The sequence below is a fragment of the Carassius gibelio genome, chromosome A6 (assembly GCF_023724105.1).
Source record: "Carassius gibelio isolate Cgi1373 ecotype wild population from Czech Republic chromosome A6, carGib1.2-hapl.c, whole genome shotgun sequence".
Classification (NCBI taxonomy): domain Eukaryota; kingdom Metazoa; phylum Chordata; class Actinopteri; order Cypriniformes; family Cyprinidae; genus Carassius; species Carassius gibelio.
The window spans coordinates 10,576,100-10,598,318 of record NC_068376.1 but is presented as its reverse complement, the minus strand read 5'-3'; the positions used below and the strand labels follow the sequence as shown (position 1 = coordinate 10,598,318).

Below are 22,219 nucleotides of genomic sequence, written 5' to 3'. Positions count from 1 at the left end.
TAGTAGTTCTGGATTGATGTGCAATCACTGGTGGGTAAATTATTGTCGCTACTTCGTGTGATACACTGATGAATCCTTGTTCGCTATGACCACATAAACTCACTACGCATTACCTCACTCTTATTCACATTAACTTGAGGGAACACACCTTTTTTGTGTACATCCTTGCTTTCGGGGAGAGGTTGTATTAGTTATTTTCAGCACAGAGACAATGTCTGGCCTGGTCACCTTTGAGTCAATACACTTGTAAGATTTCTAGAAAGAAGTGCAACAATATAAATAAAAACTTCTATGTTCGGTGTGACAAGTCAATCTCTCCAAAGATGCGATACCATAGTGGTACTGTGATGTGAGAAACCCAACTAACTTTTGGAAGCAACAAAACAAAACAAAAAACACCACACTTTAAATGTTTATTTTTGTCCACATACAAAAAAAAAATCCATATACAGAAGTCCCTAAAATTATCATGAAGGTTGTCAAAATTATAAAAACGAAAAACCTGGCAGCCTGAACTTCACAGGAAAATGAGGTGCAGATTTTAAAGGAACACTGGACTTCAGTGGTGCTAATTCAAAGTAGTAAGGGTCGGGGACATTTCTGGTACTATTTGTATCATGGTGCCATTCAATATCACTAAGGAGTTACTAAATAGGAAGCAGGGATGATGATGCAAAAGACATTACAACTGCATTAGAAAAAATGGTAACCAGTGTATTATCTGTCTAAACTGCTCTACAGAGGTATTGTTTGTGACCCTGCTTTTTAAGTGAAGATTAAATTCATATGCCTCCACAGGGGGAAATTGTTGATGAATTGACTGATCCTTGGTAACAATGCAAATATTAGACTAAGCCCTCAAGAATAGCAAATGGTCTGTATGAAGTTCAGCATCATACTAAAATAGTGTATTTTCCTCACAAACACTTTTATACACCATGTAAAGATTTATGTTCACAGTGGCATAAAATGAATGTAGGGCACTGTTACAGGTAACCAAACTCATTTCTGATTCAAAACAAAACACTTCCGACAAATGAAAAAAGGCTGAATCTCACAAATAGAATTCTAACAAAGTATTAAAGTACTCATGTTTACTTTATACTGAAGGTTTAGAAAGAATACAGTTCTTGTAGTCACTTGATTGTGTATAAAACCACCAGCGGGAACAGTGGATCTTTTTAGGGTGCTGTTTTACATCCTATTATATATACACACACACCCACACCGTTCACACATTCCACTAGGAAGAGGAACGAAGGAGCACAGCGCTGAGTTGTTAATATGTGCAGTCTTAATGACAGTCACTATATGAACTAAATTTAAATGGACAACTGATGCACATTTGAGTAACACTGGTTACTCAAGACAAGTAAAATTAGTAAATATTTATCAAAGGGAACAAAATAGAAAAGAAAAAATCTAAATCAAAATGAGAGCAACGGTTTACTGCCCATTTGAGATAGTAAATTGGAAACAGGTTAGTACCTGTCAGATTAAACAGTAAATGTCAGTCAACAAAGCTGAAAGTAACAGAGGTGGGACTTTTTTTTTTTTTTCAGTAAAACCTTTTACAGTAATTTCAGCCTCAAATAGTATTAACATTTAATTCCCTATACTGAATATGTAATTTTGGAAGAATGTTTGCTGACACTGGTTTTGAACAGCAATGATTTGCTTAAATATCTGACTGCATTTGGAAATAATTCATCAGGAGAGGACCGGTTACTGTACTGCTCCGTTATAATTGATGGTATGGTGATGTGTCTCTTAACTTCAGCATGTGAGTTTACTGCGTGCCTTACATCACAGCACACTTCTTCTCCTCTGATGGGGCGTTTCCATCAACTTTTTCCATTTCCAGAATAATCCTCTTGAAAACCTCTACAGCTGTCTGTAAAATTAATGTTCTTTTACAAAGAAGAACATACAGAAAAATTTCCATACTATACAGAAAAGGAAAATGTCTATTGCATAAATGTCTATAAAATGTTTTGTAAACTGTAAAGCAAAAGATGATAAAAAAAAAAGTTACCTGATTTTCCTTAGCAGATGACTCCATAAAAGCGGCACCCCAAGAATCAGCTAGCTTCTTCCCCTCTTCTGGTTTAATCACTCTAAATTTAGAGAGAGAGAGAGAGAGAGAGAGGGAGTTACATTTCCTAAATTAATAATTTTTTAGTATATTCAAGCATGTTTACCACAGAAAACACATTGGTCTACTAAATATTGGAATTTTTTTTAAAGCTGTCAAGAACATATGTCCAAATTGTACACAAACACCATATGAACTGTAATAAGTTTGAAGAATCTTTATTCAAAATGACTGAAAGGCAATATGGCCTAAGCAAAATTGGTATACATCTGATATGTCCTATGGCAAAAATGTAGTAGGATTTGGGACAATTCTACCATGTTTGGATTCTATGTGATGTACCGTTTCTAAGAACTGTTCCCTAAATAAGTATAAAGTAATATTAAACAGATAAATATAAATAAAAATAAAACAACGCCATCACCACCAACAACATATATAATAGTTTTAGTGCCTGGTCCCTAAAAATATACAAAAGGTGGAAAATATAGTATATGCTTACCTTTCCATGTGAAGGTCTTTTTTGTTTCCAACTAGAACAGTAGGTACCCTGGGTAAATATGCAACATTTATGGCTACATGTTTTATGACCTTATGTAATATTTTAGACCATATGTTCACAAGTTTAAACCACACTTACTGTATCTTTCCAACCATATCAAGCAGCTTGTCATGAAGAACCTGCACAACTTCAAAACTGAAAACAGAGCGGATTGTTTACATTATATTGGTCTCTTAAAAAAAGCATTCAGATCACGTTTTAAGCCTTTACACTCAGAAAAAAAAAACATATCAGAATAAGAGGTTAAAAAATTGAGTGTGCAGCCAATATTGAGTGTGTTACTAGTGTCATAGTATCTGCAATGGTTCTGACAAATATCAAACATTAGAAAAGATAAATTCAGTGTTTCACGGAGCAAATTGAAGCCTGTCTAGAACTAGCCCTGTGTTCCCACATACTTATGTAATAGAAAATATAATATATGTGTTGTTTAAGTGACAACATAACCAGTTCAAAAACAAATTTGATGCATTATTGTTTGTGTAAGCAGCACTTCTAAAGTTCACAGATACCGTGGGTCATTCCTGTGTACCACTAGGTCTGCTGGTAAACTGTCTGTACTCTCTGCTGTACTTGCTGAAGAGAAACTGAACATGCAGACTCAACCTCTATCACGGAGTAATGGAATGGAATGTTATTACACTGCTCAGAAAGACTACCATAAGCCCAGAGTGGAATCGATTTTTCCAGCCCAGAACACTGGTCAGTAATCCGTACTGGATCCATTATGGTGGGAAAGGGGCTTGAGCCAGAGCTCATGGTACAGCATTCTATTGATATTTTTGGCTGATGTACTTAAATCCATTGTTAGCTATATTATGGTATATATAGCAAGCCAAATCATGTGGCAGCTGTAGTTGCAACAAAAACAGCAAATGTTTAATAATTAGATTATATAATTTTGAATTAGCTACCTTGCCATTGTGCACATGGGCTGACATACATCTATATTGGTAAACTGAAGTGCAATAAATCACTCACAGAGTGGATCATACTCCACTTACACTGGAGTAAGTGCGATTAAAAGTACTCTAAGCTATGTTTATGAATTAGTATTGAAAAAATGATCCTACTCTCTACAAGTTTCATTGAAATAACTGTACTGAGATAGGCAGTTTATATACAAGAAGCTTGAAGCTGAGACTGTGATTATGACTGATCTGGAATGGTTTTCATAAATTTGAAGGGTGCAAAATAGTTAAGACTTTATGTCTATCAACAATGGCACTGAAAATGGTTAGCTCCAGTATGGCTGTCAATTTAAGAAATGGCCAAAGATTATGGAAAAATACTAAATAAAAATAAGGCACAAATAATACCAACTTTTTAAAGTTTGAAACAGTATGAAGATAACTACGTAAAGTATTACAAATCAGTCGTAGACTCATAGTACGCATGCATACAAGCTCATGGTCAATGGAATAGACTCAAAAATGATAGAACTGCTTGTGTGACGTGACAGAAAAACAAATCATTAACCCAGGTAAAAGTCAGAATACTGAAGAAGATAAAAGATAAACACAAAAAAACAGCAAGGTGTATATAGTCCAAGAATTAAAAACAAAATAATAAAAGAGAGATTACACAAGCATGCAAGTTTGTTTATTTACATTATTAACCTTAAATAATCTAAACACACCAAACTTTTAAACAGTCCAGTTTTATGACAAAAGAAAACAACAACAAAATGATAACAGGGCAAGTAAAAAAAAAAAACCTGACCTTTTCATTGAAGTGACAGAATACACCAGAACGTAACCATGAATATCCATAGAATGAGACTGGGGGAAAATGGAATACTCATCCTAAACAGAAAGGGGGAGGGGGACAACCGGTATGAAAAAAAGAAAAGAACGATTTTCACAGAAAGGTGGGGTGTTTATTACCTGTCCAGCAGTGTCGACTAACTGGAGATTGAAATCCTGGCCATTCACAGACACCATTTTATTAAATGCTTAAAGGCAAACAGAAATTGAATTGAGGATATCAGAACCTTCATAGGTATTTTTGGTTTTAATACAATTTCCACTATGGCTACAGAGATCACACAGCACACAAGCAGAAACTGAAAAGTGAATATATATATATATATTTTATAATGGTCTTAATACTTATTAGCATATACTAATAGCTGGCCACTACATTTATTTTCCCATTATGGCATTTTAGAATCATGCAGGCTAAGAATGCTAGTAAAACAGCATATTAATAAAGTATTGCAGTACTCACTGTTTTCAATAGTAGGGTCATAGGAATCTACAAATTGTCCTTCTACAAACTGTATCGTGAGGGAGGATTTTCCTGTTGTAAAATAATTCAAAACGATTATCAAAGCAGTGTTTAACAATGATTAGTAACAGAAATGTGCCATCTATTATAAGGGTGTTGAATGTACAATGATACTCATAAACTATTATTTTATTATAATGGAAAAAAAAGCTAAAGTATCAGAAAGGTGTTGAGAAAGCTGCTGACTGATCAAACCACACATGTATATGCAGGTTAAGAACATAACGCATGAAAATGTGTAATGCACTGTGAGAAACTTATGCTCTTTTTATTACTTTTGCAACTTTACCCCAATTTGTAAAGGTTTAGGAGTCACTTTCATGCCATTTTCATGGGTAGATTACACAAGACACTAAGGTCTGATAAAGAGCTTATTTCACTGTAAAATTACACATTTTGAAACCATTAATATGATACAGTATGGAATAATAGAGAATAAGCTGCCGTTTCCTCGTTCTACAGACACTGGGCCTAAGGATTTTTTTTTTTTTTTTTTATGAGTCATCACATTGCGCTCACCTTTGACGATGACAAGAAACGGTTACTACACACCAGCAGATAATGAAACTAAACTTACTTATATATTGTCTCAATTTTGGATACATTAAATTGATTGGTACAGTAACAAGTTAAAACTTTGGCAGAGGCAAAAAGCCTCCAATTCGAACTCGAATAATTCTGAATTGTTTCAAAATCATTATGGGGTCTTAAAACTACAGTGTCACATTTAAACGTACCCTTGAAAATGACCGAGAATACGCACTGTAAAGCCCTTTATGGACACGCCATCGACACGTTAATGTGAACAGAAAGAGTCGTTTAAGGTGGAACAGAAAGTGGCAGCAACTGGCTAATAACTAGCTAAAAAGCAACTGCGACGTGTTACAAATCACTTTTGAGACATAGAAAGATGTTACTAGAATTGTCCGATTGATCCTATTCGATTTTTGATTGGCAAAAGATTGAAAACGATCGCCTGTGATGCCCGTGTGATGATATCTGCACGTTGCTAATCCCTGCCAGCACCATGTGCTTCTCCATTATGTTTCCAAATGCTGGAGCCCTGTTTGAAGTTTCTTGTCAGCGTCGAAATAACTAAGTAAATTAACTTAATAAAGTGTCTGGAAACCAGAGAACAGCTGAAATTAAATTCACTAACACTATACAGCTGTAAGAACTCTGCTAACTTAGCGACCACATAACATCAAATACTTCCTACTGAAAAAAAAATATATATATATATCTCAAACACTCACCAACTGAACGATACCCCAATACAGCAATCTTTCTGTATTTCGGTTGAGGCATTATTTAAGAAATAACCGTGGAACGTCGAAACCAAAGAACTAGAGGCTATGAAAGAAATAGTTTATCAAACATTAGAGGTCTATCACGTGATAACAACAAACTTTTCCACGCCCTCCAGAAAGAACTTCATCATTGTCTCTGTCGCATAAAATAAACGGTTTTGTGTACGTCGTACAGCCAAAAATATTTTTTCTTTGGAAGTAAAACTTTAAGTATGCAGTGACGTCTTAAAACTACGACGAATGAGCTAAAATGCTTATTCACTGCACAGTAGCGTGTCTTCTACTCCTAGTTTATATTGCGGTTGGCAATCAACTGTTGGCGCATTTTCGCCACCTACTGGGATGGAGTGTTAAGCGGTACTGCAGAAGGGGACAAAAATTAAAAAAGTTGTATTCTGTAATGCAGTTATTTATTTTAAATATATATAAATTATTAATGTCTACCTGGTCCACATGCCATGAAACATATCATTACAGGGTTGCAAAAAAGCATATAAGTTTGAACAGAACAAAAATAATAATAACCAGTTTCTGCCACTGTTGGATCATTTATTCAAGTGACAACATGACGTGTAGAGGCCAAGTTTGGTAACCCATACCTGGGATTTTCCTCTGCATTTAACCCCCATCTAAGTGCGTAACACACAGCAGTGAGTAGTGCACACACACACACACACACACACACACACACACACACACACACACACACAATGAATCTGAAGCAGTAGGCCCAGGAGCAACTGTGTATTTGCACCTCAGTTGTGGGTATTGACACATGCATATAGGTTGTTCATTCTCTCCACCCACAAATATTTCCTAAATATATATATATATTTATAATAATTTTTTTTACATTTTTTTTTTTTTTTTTTTTTTTACTAAATATTGAATTGCAAAAGCTTTGTGTTTGTGATGAGCTATGATTCTTCATGTGATTTTCTTATCACTACCTGTTTTTAGTGGATGTCTGTGAATTACAACATTAAAAAAAAATCAGACATTAGTACTTCATTAAAATACTTATTTTATTGTGAATTTAAGTTAAGTCTGTAAAACCTAAAATGTTGTTACCATATTTTGTATATGATACAGTTCTGGAAACCACAGCTGCTAGTATTTATTATTATTATTATTATTATTATTAAAGTGGGGGTTAAATAAATATAGTCCTAAAGACGTAGTATACTATCACTATTGTTGAATCCCTTGAAGCAACTTCATTCATGCTAAATGACAGAAAATATATCATTATTAGTATTTGTGTATGTGTATTTTATGTAATCCATTTTAGCAAGCACTTATCAGCTTCTTACCAGCACTATAAAAGCATACATATAAAAACATCCTAACTTGTACATTAATGTCTATATTGTTCAGTTGTAGTATGTATAATATGCTGGTAAATGATTTAAACTTTTCTAGGTTAAACAGTGAAACTAGTGGACCATTAAATTTGATCATCCTTAAACTTGTAACATTTAGAACAAGACCTGCAATCCTCCTTTCAGATATTGATATTCATGATACTAAAAGCCCTCCTGGAGTCCGCTGTCTGACAGGAAAGGTCTGCATAGAGTTCCTGGGGGATTTGAAATCTTGGCACTCAGTATGAGGAGATTCAATTAAGTCTCACATTCCCCTAATGGCATGGGCAGAGTATAAGTTGAAACATGTAGAGCCTACAAATCTCTGCTTCGCTACAGGCTACTGAGCTCCAATGGTCACCTGCTTCTGTAAAGAAAACTTACATTTTTAAGAGTTTACTCCTCAAAAGGAAGGTGCGCCTCTAAACTTAACATTAGGTTTGAAAAAAATAAACAAAAAACAGTTCTTCAGTGTTGACGGAATCTTAGTGTTTAACAGTGGCTTTAACAATGAAAGTGTCTATTCCACTCACTGTCTTTCCTCAATCGGTGATGGTGGTGACTTTGGTTGTCAGGGGTAGGGAATGGTAGAATTCTTGTGACAATGTGCCTACTACAATAAAGAATCTAGTTAGCAGGATACAGTTAAAGGGGAAGCCAACATAATAAAAATATAACATGGACCCCGAAGACAACTCATGGGGTCATATATAGGCATATAGGCATACATATAGCATAGGCTATTTGGACATTCGAGTATGGATTGATCAAGCAACCTCCGAAAGAAGAGAAATGTGAATCAGGCTATTTTGTTTAATAAGAATGTGAGATTTTTCTGACATTGAGGATGGTAATGCAAAATATTAATCTGTAAATCAGTTTAAAAAACAGTATAGTCTCAATCAGCCTAATAAATGAATGGTAATAATAATAAAATAATCCATAACATAAACTTTTTTCTTAAACTTGATTTAAAGATTTACAGGAAATTCAAATGCATTCATTCAAGAATTGACGTTCCTGTGAACTGCAGTGTTTGACTGCTAGGGTGTGTTTCCGCGCCTGACTGGACAAATGCGCATCATTTCACATCGAAGCAGCAGGAGCGGAGGGAAAATGAGCTAATGTCGACTAAGGAGCAGTTTTTGGCGAAGCGAAGAGATAACCCGATATCAGACAAATACAGTAGGCTATTTACAAAATCGGTGAACTTAGATTACTATAGATCAATGGACTGATACTTAATGACATCTTACACTGGCGCCGTAAACAAACGTGGAAAGAAAACAAGTGGAGAACAAACAGTGACATCTGTGTGGTAGGTTTTCTTTTTAATTCTAGAACTATATGCTGATATTTAAGGGAGAACATATTAAAAGCACAGATAGCTACAATATTTGCTTTACATATCTTGTATTTTTTATTACATTAACACTTTTTTCGGGAAGTATATTTAAAATAAGGTTATACAGAAGCGCATGATAAATGAACGAAATGTGTTGATTAAATGGAACCTGAATGATTTATTGTGTTTAAAAGCATAGCGATATGCATTTAAGAACAGCAGTGAGTGGCCATTGATACGCTTTCAGTTTGATACAGTTCTTTGCAAATGTCTAGGGCTAGGCCAAATCAGTTGTCATTTTTTTACATTTGAATTTTAGAAAAAGTAGTTCTTTGGTATGAGGCGCCGCGTAGGATTTAAATCAAACTTCGCTTATGAATACATACATGAAACACGTGCATATAAATTACTCGCATACACATGCATTTACTAGCCTACTGGATTTTCAAAAATACATAAATGAAATACACGTGAACACTAATATGAAATCGATACCAATATATATAATGTTAGCAATGTATGCGTACACACTTGTGTATAACTTGCGTATATTTATACATAGGCCTATAAACTTGATCCGTGCATACACTTACACACACACACACAGACACACACACACATACATACAAACTTGCACATGAGGTTTGCAGGGACTCTCAGTATAGGGGAGAGTCCCTCAGTTTTTATACTGAGCTAATATTTTTTTTATCCTTTAACCCTAACCAACCCCTAAACATAAACCACACAGAAAACTTTTGGCATTTTTTTTTTTTTTTTTTTACTTTTTGAGTTAACATCTTATTTCTTAATTAACTCACAGCCTGTTCGCCAATCTTCAATGTGTTTGCCATTTAATATTTATTTTTGTTGTGAGCTACAGTATATTTGTACTTTAACGGCAGGACGTAGTTAATTTACATTTATGCATTTGACAGACACTGTTATCCACAGCAACTTACATTGCATTCAAGGAACACATCAGTTCTTTATCATTTTGTGCTTTCCCTGGTAATCAAACCCATGACCTTGGCACTGCACCACTCTATTGATTGATTTACAACTCTAACCATTTATTTTTATGGTATCCATAAATAGTAGCCTAATTGATAGTCCTAAAACAAAGAAAGTGATTTTATTATATAATGTGATTGGGGATCAAAGATGATGATTACACTTTCTCCAACTGTAGAGCAGCAGAGGTTGGCTATATATAGACATCACTTACTTGGCCAGAGCTTCATGAGGTTTTTTTTTTTTAGGACTGCATTAGGACTGCCTATGCCAGGGATTCTCAAATCTGGACATCGAGATCCACTTTCCTGCAGAGTTTAGCTCTAACCCTAATCAAGCACACCTGAGCATACTAATCAATGCCAATCACTGTCTTTGCGATCATTCGAAAATCGCAGACAGGGTTGGAGCTAAACTCTGCAGTGCATTGGACCTCCAGGGCAAGGTTTGAGGAAGGGGGGCCTATGCATAGGGCCCGGGATCTTGTGCAGTGCCCCTGGAAGGAAATATTCTGAAGTATTCAACAGACAGCCCTAAAATGTGCTAGATAAAAGCGGGTTTCTTATAAATAAATCTTATTGCAAAATGACTGAGCCAAAATAAGTAGTATGTGGAATCAGCTGTGCAAGTAGTCCATAAACCTGCTTCTAAGAATACTTGAAATTGTTACTGTGACAACTCTGAGATGAGTTTCAAAGAATGGAACAATCCAGGATTAAATAAAATAGTTATCAATAAATTAAGCTAGAATCTCAGTTTCTGAACTGCCATGCAAGCCATAGACCTACTTTTGATTTGGGCACTAATCTTAAGGGACTTAAAGCACTTCAACATTTGTCCATGCTCTTCAGAAGTTCTGCCTGATAGGCCTGCAAGGCCACAGTAGTATGCAGGGCAGATTTATCTTGGTTCACTGCTTAAGATAACCAACTAACAAGCACATGAGCTTGCACAACTGTGGTGGAAATCCAGAATGCTCCACAGAAGGGTAAGGAGGCCGGGTAAGGACACCACTTTTTCCCATTTATCCACCCTTCACTCATCCTCATAGCCTAAAGTGACAGACCTGGGGAAAATGAGAAACACAAGGCCTGAGCTCCCCTTTCGCCATGTCCCTCACTTCCTTTGCTCATGTGGCCCCTCAGGCACCACAGAGGTTAGATTTCAGGAAGGCTGGGAATTGATCTTTCTAAAGAACCCAACCCAGGAACAAAGCATCTTAAAGTTCATGACCCACGGACAATAAACAGCACTGATGCCTATATGAAAAACTTTCTCACATGGAGGGAAAAAACTATAAATTCCATCTTGAAAAATATGAGTGCAGAGATAAGAGTCTTTTTTATATTGTCCAAATCAATCACAGTATATCTTATACACAGCAACAGCGCACCTCACAAAGGATACACTTGGCCACACAGTTGGAGAAGGACAACAATCTGAAATAAGTAACTGAAATAAGTGCAGAAGTAGAAATCAGGCAGAGTAGAGACTAGATATTGATCAAATGGGTATATGGATACTGACAATGCATGATGTGAGCTGTGTGTTTTGGACATAGGTGCACAAAGTTTTTTTTATGAGCAAACCAAGGATGGATTATGCTGAATTGCAAATAATAATAATAATAATTATTATTATTAAAAATTATGGTCTATTAATCATTAGTTTTAAAGAAGAAGAAAAAACTTTCAAAGGAGTATTTCATTTAGCCTTCTGTACTTTTACTCAAGTACATGATTTGTGTACTTTATCCACCACAAACTATAGACATTTGTAAAATTTAAATAATTTTGGATGGAAAGTAAAATATAAGAGTTACTTATATTGTATGTTAAGAATTATTGTTTGCAGAATAAGATGAGAATTCCATCATACATCACACAGAAATGAACCCATTATGTCTGCCAGCCATACTAAAACAAAATGTCACTTTTTTCTATTGCAGCATATAGGTAGATCATGGTCAAGGAAAGACACACTTGGTGGATTTTGGATCCTAAGGACAACCTTTTACACATCAATGTGGGTGGGTTGAGGCACACTCTATGCTCAAGCATTCTGAGGAAGTTTCCGGACACGCGTCTTGGCCAGCTATTGTCCTGTGACTCAGAAGATGATATTCTACAGCTCTGTGATGACTTTGATGTTCAGCAGAAGGAGTTTTACTTTGACCGTAACCCTGGCCTTTTCCCTTATGTCCTGCACTTCTACCAGACTGGCAAGCTGCACATTATGGAAGAGCTGTGCATTTTCTCCTTCTCTCAGGAAATAGAGTATTGGGGCATAAGTGATTTTTTTCTGGACAGCTGTTGTAGTTACCGTTACCTTGATCGTAAACTGGAGAGACATCATAAAAGCTGGGATGAAGAGAGTGATGTTAGCAGTGTGGATACATCAGTTGATGAGATTTCTGATCTGAACAAAGATATCGAGCACTTCCATGAAATGCGTTTTGGAAACATTCGGAAGTGTCTGTGGCTAACATTGGAAAACCCAGGTTATTCAATCCCGAGCAAACTTTTCAGCTTGCTTTCCATTTGTGTGGTGTTAATATCAATTGCCATCATGTGTATCAATAGCATTCCAGAGTACCAGATATATGATGAAAATGGTAATCCAACTGAAGACCCAACTATGCATGTTTTAGAAGTGTTCTGCATCTGCTGGTTTACCTTTGAGGTAGTAACACGTATGATTCTTGCACCAAACCATCGTAAGTTCTTCCTGCTACCTCTAAACTTGATTGATATCATCTCAGTTTTGCCAATTTACATCACTATCTTTTTTGATCTGGTCATTGGGAGTGAGTCAGAACTGGACAACTTGGGAAAACTAGTCCAGGTTTTGCGACTGATGAGAATCTTCAGGGTGCTGAAGCTGGCTAGGCATTCAACAGGGTTAAGGTCACTAGGTGCTACACTACGGGTGAGATTACACTGTCACTGTTCATGTTCATTTACAAGCTGCATATTGCAGTGGTGTTCAAACCTGGATTTGGAGTGAGACCCACAGCACTCCACATTTACTATGTCACTCTTTATCTAGCACAAAAAAACATGCTTCCCAATTCCCACTATTCACCCTAAATATATGCAAGATTAGAATTAATTTCTCCCACAACACAATATATTGAAATGAGCATCCAAAGATACTTGGATGGCCTACTATTTACAGTGTATTTTTTAAGTGCACATCCATGCACACTCTAACAATTAATATTGTCCACAAGCACTTTTGGTTTAAAATTACAAACACGAATATCAAAGAAACTGAACATGGCGGATGTGCAAAAGATCAGTGATGTTTCATTACTTTTAAAGTCAAGTCACCTTTATTTAAATAGCGCTTTTAACAATAAAGATTGTATTAAAATAACTTTACAGCATTTAATAGGAAAATAGTGTAAATAATGCAAAATGACAATAGTATACACTAAATTTTCAGTTAAAGGCAGTACATCATTGAATTCAGTGATGTCATCATCCAACTCAGATCAGTTTAAATAGTATGTGTGCAATCAAGTCGCGGATATCGCTGGAAATTAAGTGTCCCTAACTAAGCAAGCCAGAGGCGACAGTAGCAAGGATCCAAAACTCCTTCGGTGACAGAATGGGAAAAAAAACCTTGGGAGAAACTAGGCTCAGTCGGGGGGCCACTTCTCCTCTGACCAAACGAAACCAGCAGTTCAATTTAAGGCTGCAGCAAAGTCACACTGTACATCTGTTTCCTGTGGTCTTGTCCTGGTGGATATCTAAGAGAGAGGGTCTGTAGGTATTTCAGAGCTGTAGAGGTCATCTCTAGGTGCTGATCCACCATCTGGTCTGGACACGTACTGGATCCGGGTGACTGCAGTGACCATCTGATCTGGATACAGACTGAAACTGGTGCCTACGGTGACCTCGGAAAAAGAGAGAAACAGTAAAATTAGTGTAGATGCCATTCTTCCAATGATGCAGCAAGTACATTGGGTGTTATGGGAAGTCTTCCCGGTTCCGGTTTACCTAATAAATGCAGCCAAAAAAAATCATTTAATGGATTTGAATATTAGAAATATGTTAGTGTGTTATTGTCACGATCATTACATGGAGTGCCCATGAACTTTTGTAGAGGGCACTCCAATCAGGACAATTCCACACTCTCCACCAGATGTCACTCGGACTCTAGCACCTCTTATCTGTTGCACCACACCCTACTACATTTCCCATTAGTCTCTGCATCACAATCACCCTGCCACACCTGCACATCATTCCTCAATCAATCTCCTTGCCACACCTGCACCTCATTTACACACACATATAAGCAGCACACTCACTCTCACTCACTGCGAAGTCTTGTTTAGCCAGTCTGACATTTCCGAGCGTTTTCCTTGTGTTTCCCTTCTGTACCTGACCTTTGGATTGTTTATACCGACTCTGATTCTCTGCTGCCTGCCCCGACATCTGCTTGTTCCTGTTATCGATTCTGATTATCCCCACATACCTGATGCCGTTACTGATCATTGCCTGTCTGACCATTCTCATTAAAAGTTCTGCACATGGATCCGAATCTCTCTGTCTCATCATTACATAAGACTTCACCAAACCAGGATCCAGCAGCTTTCTTGAACCCCAGACCAGGTATGGAGTCAGCTAACAGTTCATGCAACCCTATAAAGGTGCTATGCTCCATCTTTCAGTATGGTAGACCAGTTGACCTCTTTGTGGAGGAATTCATTCAGTATAGTCACCTTTTGTCTGGGGATGAGGAACTGGTAAAGGACTGTTTCTGGAGTGGTCTTGATACTAGGGTAAGCTTGAGTTTACCGGAGGGAGACCCTAGCTGGACCCTGGGACAGTTTATTGACTTTGTGTTGGAGTTTTGTGGCTCTCCTTTTACAGTTGAGGAGGTTACTTCTCCAATGTATCCAGCTCCTATCTGTAAGATGGCCGCCAGCCCAGAGCCACAGCACAAGATGGCCGCCAGCCCAGAGCCACAGCACAAGATGGCCGCCAGCCCAGAGCCACAGCACAAGATGGCCGCCAGCCCAGAGCCACAGCACAAGATGGCCGCCAGCCCAGAGCCACAGCACAAGATGGCCGCCAGCCCAGTGCCACAGCACAAGATGGCCGACTCAACGACTGAGCCTCCAGACCAGGTGCCACCGACTCGCCACCATAGAGGGCTGAGGAGGAGACAGGTGTCTAGCGTTCCTCAAAGCCCAGAGATCATTACCGAGGCGGTGCCCGAGGCCGTTCCAGAGGCGGTACCCGAAGCTGAGGCGTCTCACGTCTCTACAGGCAGTCCAAAGGCAAGTCAGGTGCCCAGTGGACCCTCCAGAGTCGAGTCAGGTGCCCAGTGGACCCTCCAGAGTCGAGTCAGGTGCCCAGTGGACCCTCCAGAGTCGAGTCAGGTGCCCAGTGGACCCTCCAGAGTCGAGTCAGGTGCCCAGTGGACCCTCCAGAGTCGAGTCAGGTGCCCAGTGGACCCTCCAGAGTCGAGTCAGGTGCCCAGTGGACCCTCCAGAGTCGAGTCAGGTGCCCAGTGGACCCTCCAGAGTCGAGTCAGGTGCCCAGTGGACCCTCCAGAGTCGAGTCAGGTGCCCAGTGGACCCTCCAGAGTCGAGTCAGGTGCCCAGTGGACCCTCCAGAGTCGAGTCAGGTGCCCAGTGGACCCTCCAGAGTCGAGTCAGGTGCCCAGTGGACCCTCCAGAGTCGAGTCAGGTGCCCAGTGGACCCTCCAGAGTCGAGTCAGGTGCCCAGTGGACCCTCCAGAGTCGAGTCAGGTGCCCAGTGGACCCTCCAGAGTCGAGTCACCAACGATCTTCATGAGCAGAGTCGAGTCACCAACGATCTTCATGAGCAGAGTCGAGTCACCAACGATCTTCATGAGCAGAGTCGAGTCACCAACGATCTTCATGAGCAGAGTCGAGTCACCAACGATCTTCATGAGCAGAGTCGAGTCACCAACGATCTTCATGAGCAGAGTCGAGTCACCAACGATCTTCATGAGCACAGTCGAGTCACCAACGATCTTCATGAGCACAGTCGAGTCACCAACGATCTTCATGAGCACAGTCGAGTCACCAACGATCTTCATGAGCACAGTCAAGTCATAGTTGATCTTCATGAGCACAGTCAAGTCATAGTTGATCTTCATGAACCCAGTCAAATCACCACAGATCTACCAGAGCCTCATCACAACTCAGAGCTCTTGTCCTATCCTGTCACGGCCAGGGAGGCCGTCAATGAGCTGTCATTCATTCCGGTCAGGGCTACGGGGACCATACAACAACTCTCTGTCTGCCCTGTCATGGCCACGGAGGCCAGCTACCATCTCATCATGGCCACGGAGGCCGCTATTAACCTGTTTGTTCACTGTTTCAGTCCCACCTGACCAGACTTGCTTTCCTGTGCCATCAACTCTACTGTGGTGGTCCTCTGCTCCGCCCTGGTGGGCTTCTGTCCCCTCTTCTCAGCTGTGGTGGTCGTCTGCTCCACCCTGGTGGGCTCCAGCTCAACCTGCTCCGCTCTGGTGGGCTCCCACGCCACCTGCTCTGCCTTGGTGGACCCCTGTTACCGAGTTAGGCCCATGGCGGGTCCCTGTTTCCTCTGTCAGGCCAAGGAAGGGCCCTTGTTTCCCATATCAGGTCCAGGAGAGACTCCTGATCTCCATGTTAGGCCCAGTTCTGCCTGCTCTGCCCCAGTCCTCGACCACTCCACTTCCTCATGGACCTGGCCCTCCGTCCCTCCCCCTGTTCCGCCTCCGCTCCACCGCCCTCCTAGATCGTTTTGAGCGTCTGGAAGCCGGCTATGTCATGATCATTACATGGAGTGCCCATGAACTTTTGCAGAGGGCACTCCAATCAGGACAATTCCACACTCTCCACCAGATGTCACTCGGACTCTAGCACCTCTTATCTGTTGCACCACACCCTACTACATTTCCCATTAGTCTCTGCATCACAATCACCCTGCCACACCTGCACATCATTCCTCAATCAATCTCCTTGCCACACCTGCACCTCATTTACACACACATATAAGCAGCACACTCACTGCGAAGTCTTGTTTAGCCAGTCTGACATTTCCGAGCGTTTTCCTTGTGTTTCCCTTCTGTACCTGACCTTTGGATTGTTTATACCGACTCTGATTCTCTGCTGCCTGCCCCGACATCTGCTTGTTCCTGTTATCGATTCTGATTATCCCCACATACCTGACGCCGTTACTGATCATTGCCTGTCTGACCATTCTCATTAAAAGTTCTGCACATGGATCCGAATCTCTCTGTCTCATCATTACTGTTATGTGCTAGCCAGGTTAAAGAGAGAGGTCTTTAATCTAGATTTAAACTGCAAGAGTGTGTCTGCCTCCCGAACAATGTTAGGTAGATTATTTCAGAGTTTAGGCACTAAATAGGAAAAGCATCTCTTGCCCGCAGGTATTATCAAAATGTCAGAGTTTTGTGAACACAAAAGAGATGAAAGACCATAATGCAAACAGAGCTTGTTCAAATACTGAGGTGCTAAACCACTCAGGGCTTTATAAGTAATAAGCAAGATTTTAAAATCTATATGTTTGATAGGGAGCCAGTGCAGTGTTGACAGGACCGGGCTAATATGGTCATACTTCCTGGTTCTAGTAAGAACTCTTGCTGCTGCATTTTGGACTAGCTGTAGTTTGTTTATTTAGCATGCAGAACAACCACCCAATAAAGCTAGATTTAATTCTTGAGTGCAGTAAAAACAAATAATGTAAGTCAGACGAAGACACAGATGAGCTTATTAAAGTTAGGGTGCGAAGGTTCGCCTAAAATATGTTTTCCTGTTTTCATACTTTCTGATCGAAAAACATGCAGGTATTGTAGCTACTTAATCCAGCAGTCGAGCACGAGAAGGTGGGATCTAAAGAGAACAGTAAAAGTGATGCAAAGATGCGTACATTTTAAGTGTGTTCGGCTTGAAGCAGCACTGCTGATGACATTTATGACATCAAAGCACTGCGAGAGCGATTCAAAATCGTAAGGAGCTGTCCCTTTCTATGGTGATTATAGTGATACGGTACTTTGGTGTCATAACACCGATCGTTCAGCGCAGGGCAAATAAATACAAAACCTGGATACTTTAGACAATATAGAAAGCCTGGACAGGACATGTCCAGGAAATAGTGTACGTATGGTCGCTCTACAACAAACAGGCAGAACATTAACATAAGGCAAGTCCATAATACAATGAAGAAATACTCGGTAAAGTAGGTGAATTGGAAACAAATGGCTTTTAAACGTACAAATTATTTGAAAAAAATAAATAAATAAATGGAATGATGTCAGTCCTGGGCAGAGGGCTTTCTCCGGTGGTTGGATAAGTCAGTTTCTTTACATAAATACCAAAAATGTAATGAAACAGTACATGAAAAATGAAATGCAATTTAAATGTAATGAAAAAGAATGCATGTATTTGCGACAAAGCAGCCTGTTGTTTCAAAAAGCATTTTTCTGACGTAGTATGTTGTAAAACTTACTTACTCATCTGCTGTTCACTCATTTGTATGGTATGTACTTTTTATTCACAAAAAACAAAAATACTTTTAGGTCATAGCATAAACAGACGAATTGGGAAGCATCATCACTTTAGTTTATGGAGCTCTCTCTTAACAAGATGTTAATCTTAATCAGGTGTGTTGAGACTTGTCTTGAGACGCAGTTTTGTGGGTCCCCAAGATCTGGATTGAAAACCACTAACATAATAAACAGTAAATAATTTAACTGATGTATGATACCAGTACCAAATAATCCATAAATCGCATATTTTGTGACTACCTTGTCTTTAAAAAATTAAATAAAGTCTTTAAAACCTTACAATTATTACAAAAATGGAAATTATTGTTAAAAGGTCAAAATACCTAATTCAGGCAACTCAGTAACTTAAGTACTTAAGTGCTGAAGTGTTTCTACTGATATTTTATATGTAAAAAAAACATGTTTTTGTTTCTTTGTGTAGCACAGCTACAGAGAGGTTGGAATCTTGTTACTGTACCTGGCAGTGGGTGTATCAGTGTTCTCCGGAATTGCTTACACTGCAGAATATGAAGAAGATGTTGGTTTGGACACAATCCCAGCATGCTGGTGGTGGGGGACTGTTAGTATGACAACAGTGGGATATGGAGATGTAGTGCCAGTGACAGTGGCAGGAAAGCTGGCAGCATCTGGCTGCATCCTGAGTGGTACATTAGTTGTGGCACTACCCATCACCATCATTTTCAACAAGTTTTCACATTTTTACCGCAATCAAAAAGCTCTTGAGGATTCAGTGAGAAACAGCAACAACAAGAGGCTTATAATAAGACAACAGAGTAATAGTGAAGACAGCGCAATACATGGGCATAGCCACTGTCTGGAGGATGGAGAGAAGGATGAAGATGTGAATTATGAGAGAGGAGTTGTCAACTTTTGCTATGAAGACCATCCACTGACAAATAGACTCTAATGTATCCACTATGCAAGAAAAAGTTATTAGTGTTGAAGTGTTCAACCAATATCAAACATCATATGCTGACTCAAAATAGAGATGGGTGACAAATTTAAGGAAATCTGGGCGATCCAATAGTTCTGTTATGCTGTGGGGGGAATTATGCTGCTATGATTTGGTTCAACTTGTTCTCTTTGAGGCAAGAGTGTTTCTCAACAAGAATGCTGCATCCTTCCTAGACCAATCCTTCTGAGGCTTTTAGACTAGAGTTATACTCAGCATTAAACATCTGTCTAGATTAGACAATCTATCAAGTCAGCATGGCTGCATCATAAAGGTTTCCTTCCCTGTGATCACAACATACTATAAAAAATTAATTTGTGGGAAAAAAATATATTAAAAATCCTCATATTATCTCACCTTCCATTAATGCAATAAAGTGAAGCATGAGTTCTGTGTGTGTGTGTGTGTGTGTGTGTGGAATGCAAGCAATGATTGTGAAGTCAAGTCACATTTATATAATGCTTTATTCAGCACAGATAGTTTCAATGGAACTTCATAGTAATAAAAATGAAAGTAACTCAGTTTTGTAAAGTACATAAATTATGAAACAAATATTAAATATAAAAATAGTGCCAATATTCAGATCTAGTCAGACTAGTGTTGATTCAGTTCAGTTCACTGACTGTCAGTTTTGCAAAGTTGTCAGTTAAAACAACTTTAAAGGAAGCTTTACAAAAGAAAATAGTGCCATTATTCAGCTCAGTTGAATTCCAGTTTTATTCTCACTCAATAGTCTCAGTGCAGTCAAATACATTACTGAATTACTATGAATAATCAAATATTATTTCTGAATAATAATTGTCTTACAGACCCCATCTGAAAAAAGCCAAAGGTGACAGTGGCAACCAGAATTCAATCAGATGAAAGAAGAAAAAGCTTGGGAGAAAAAAGGCTTTTTTTTGTGGCTTTTTTTGTGTTCATTACATTGTGATTTATGATTACACACTGCCTCACAGGTTAGACTTTGCAAACCAATATTATTCAGTACCCCACAATGGAATTAGGTGAGAAAATACCTGGGCTGTAGTCTGTAGTCTTTATAAGTAATCAGCAACTATACTATGCTTAATAGGCAGACAATGCAGTGTTGACAGAACCAGTCTAATATGGTCATATTTTTGGACTGGTAAGCACTCCAGCTTCTGCATTTTGGACCAGGTGAAGTTTGTTTAATAAACCAGCTCTCTTGATGGTGTCATGCATCGGACTGTTCTACCTAATCATATTTAAAGGGTTAGTTCACCCAAAAATGAAAATTATGTCATTAATGACTCTGCCTCATGTCGTTCAAAAACCCATAAGACCTCCGTTCATCTTAGGAACACAGTTTAAGATATTTTAGATTTAGTCAGAGCTTTCTGTCCCTCCACTGAAAGTGTGTGTACGGTATACTGTCCATGTCCAGAAAGGTAATAAAAACATCTTCAAAGTAGTCCATGTGACATCAGAGTTAGAATTTTTTGAAGCATCGAAAATACATTTTGGCCCAAAAATAGCAAAAACTATGACTCTATTCAACATTGTCTTCTCTTCCGGGTCTGTTGTGAGCGTGTTCACTGTAGTGTAGTGATATCCGGTTCACGAACAAATCACTCGATTTAACCGGATCTTCTTGAACCAGTTCACCAAATCGAACTGAATCATTTGAAAATTTTGCGTCTCATCTTCAGTTCTCTCTTCACGGCAGTTCAGTCAGTGTACTGTTTGAGTACATTAATTACTCCGGGATATTGGTTTGTTTGAACTCAGAGGGAGTGTCAGCCACATGAAAAAATGTATCAGCTTAAGTAATTTGTGGATTAATGCGTATTGGAGACGCGAACCGTTTCAAACGATTCAGTTCGATTTGGTGAACTGGTTCAAAAAGATCTGGTTACATCGAATGATTCGTTCACGAACTGGATATCACAAACTGGATACCACAAACTGATTTGTTTTGAACTCTCACTCACAACAGACAGGGAAGAGAAGGCAATGCTGAATAAAGTCGTAGTTTTTTTGCTTTTGTCTTTACACAGAGATTTCTGAAGTGTTACCTTTCACTGTGAAGATCCAAACATATTTAGGCGTACAGGAAATTGGAATGGAAGACGATTTCAATATATCAACAGACAACGTTGACTTTTTTTCACAACCATATTTATTTGAACCAGAATACATAGATCCAGTATTCAGAGCGATGGAGGAAGCATCCACTGTAGCAGCACATCCTCAAGCCTCAGAGAGACAGAGATCTCATCTAAATTGGTGGTGTTTTAGTAGCAAGTGTTGTGAGATGCCAACAGAAGTGGAGAGCATATGTTGTCACGAATGGAACATAGCAATGCCACAACTACAAAACGACAACGAGGACATTGACAGTATCGCATCACACACCTGCCTGACTGAAGATCCTGAGTTTTCTCCGCTGTTGAATCACAAAGTTTTCGCCAATCCTTAATTCGCATCTCGTCAGTAAAGCCGGTTCTCTAATCAGCTGTAAATTCCCTCAGGTGCGTGATTTCTAATAGAGCAGCTGTTACTACACAGACCCGTTGTTAACTGAGAAGATGCACAAATAAATACTGAAAATGAACGTGGATTTACGCAGCTTCTCAATTAACAATGGCTCTATGTAGTAACAGCTGCTCTTTGTGAAATCACGCACCTGATAGAATTTACCGCTGATTAGAGAACTGGCTTTACTGACGAGATGCGCATAACATTCGGCCAATCGTGATCAGTGCACTATTATA

General features: G+C 39.0%; 2 protein-coding genes across 2 annotated transcripts; one reads left to right on the top strand and one right to left on the bottom strand.

The window, feature by feature from the left end:
- Nucleotides 1–399: 399 nt before the first annotated feature.
- On the bottom strand, nt 400–6,549 carry LOC128015473 (GTP-binding protein Rheb). The gene is made up of 8 exons (XM_052599328.1): nt 6,203–6,549; nt 4,887–4,958; nt 4,544–4,611; nt 4,380–4,462; nt 2,736–2,792; nt 2,598–2,645; nt 2,036–2,117; nt 400–1,894 (listed from the first exon to the last, which is right to left on the bottom strand). The coding sequence occupies exons 1-8, from the start codon at nt 6,252–6,254 to the stop codon at nt 1,802–1,804; spliced, it is 555 nt and encodes a 184-aa protein (XP_052455288.1). The 5' UTR covers nt 6,255–6,549; the 3' UTR covers nt 400–1,801.
- Nucleotides 6,550–8,704: 2,155 nt separating this feature from the next.
- On the top strand, nt 8,705–19,831 carry LOC128015471 (potassium voltage-gated channel subfamily S member 2-like). Its single transcript, XM_052599323.1, has 3 exons — nt 8,705–8,938; nt 11,925–12,904; nt 18,954–19,831. Exons 2-3 carry the CDS (start codon nt 11,939–11,941, stop codon nt 19,437–19,439), a joined length of 1,452 nt encoding a protein of 483 aa, XP_052455283.1. The 5' UTR covers nt 8,705–8,938; nt 11,925–11,938; the 3' UTR covers nt 19,440–19,831.
- The last annotated feature ends 2,388 nt before the right edge of the window (nt 19,832–22,219 follow it).

What these genes read in the sequence shown, in the direction of transcription:
- LOC128015471 (XM_052599323.1), top strand. Translation starts at nt 11,939, where the DNA reads ATGGTCAAGGAAAGACACACTTGGTGGATTTTGGATCCTAAGGACAAC. An exon ending in CACTAGGTGCTACACTACGG is followed by an intron (nt 12,905 to 18,953) that starts GTGAGATTACAC and finishes TTCTTTGTGTAG; the next exon opens with CACAGCTACAGAGAGGTTGG.
- LOC128015473 (XM_052599328.1), bottom strand. Translation starts at nt 6,254, where the DNA reads ATGCCTCAACCGAAATACAGAAAGATTGCTGTATTGGGGTATCGTTCA. An exon ending in TCTGTCACTTCAATGAAAAG is followed by an intron (nt 2,793 to 4,379) that starts GTCAGGTTTTTT and finishes CTCTGTTTTCAG; the next exon opens with TTTTGAAGTTGTGCAGGTTC. An exon ending in CATCTGCTAAGGAAAATCAG is followed by an intron (nt 1,895 to 2,035) that starts GTAACTTTTTTT and finishes TTAATTTTACAG; the next exon opens with ACAGCTGTAGAGGTTTTCAA.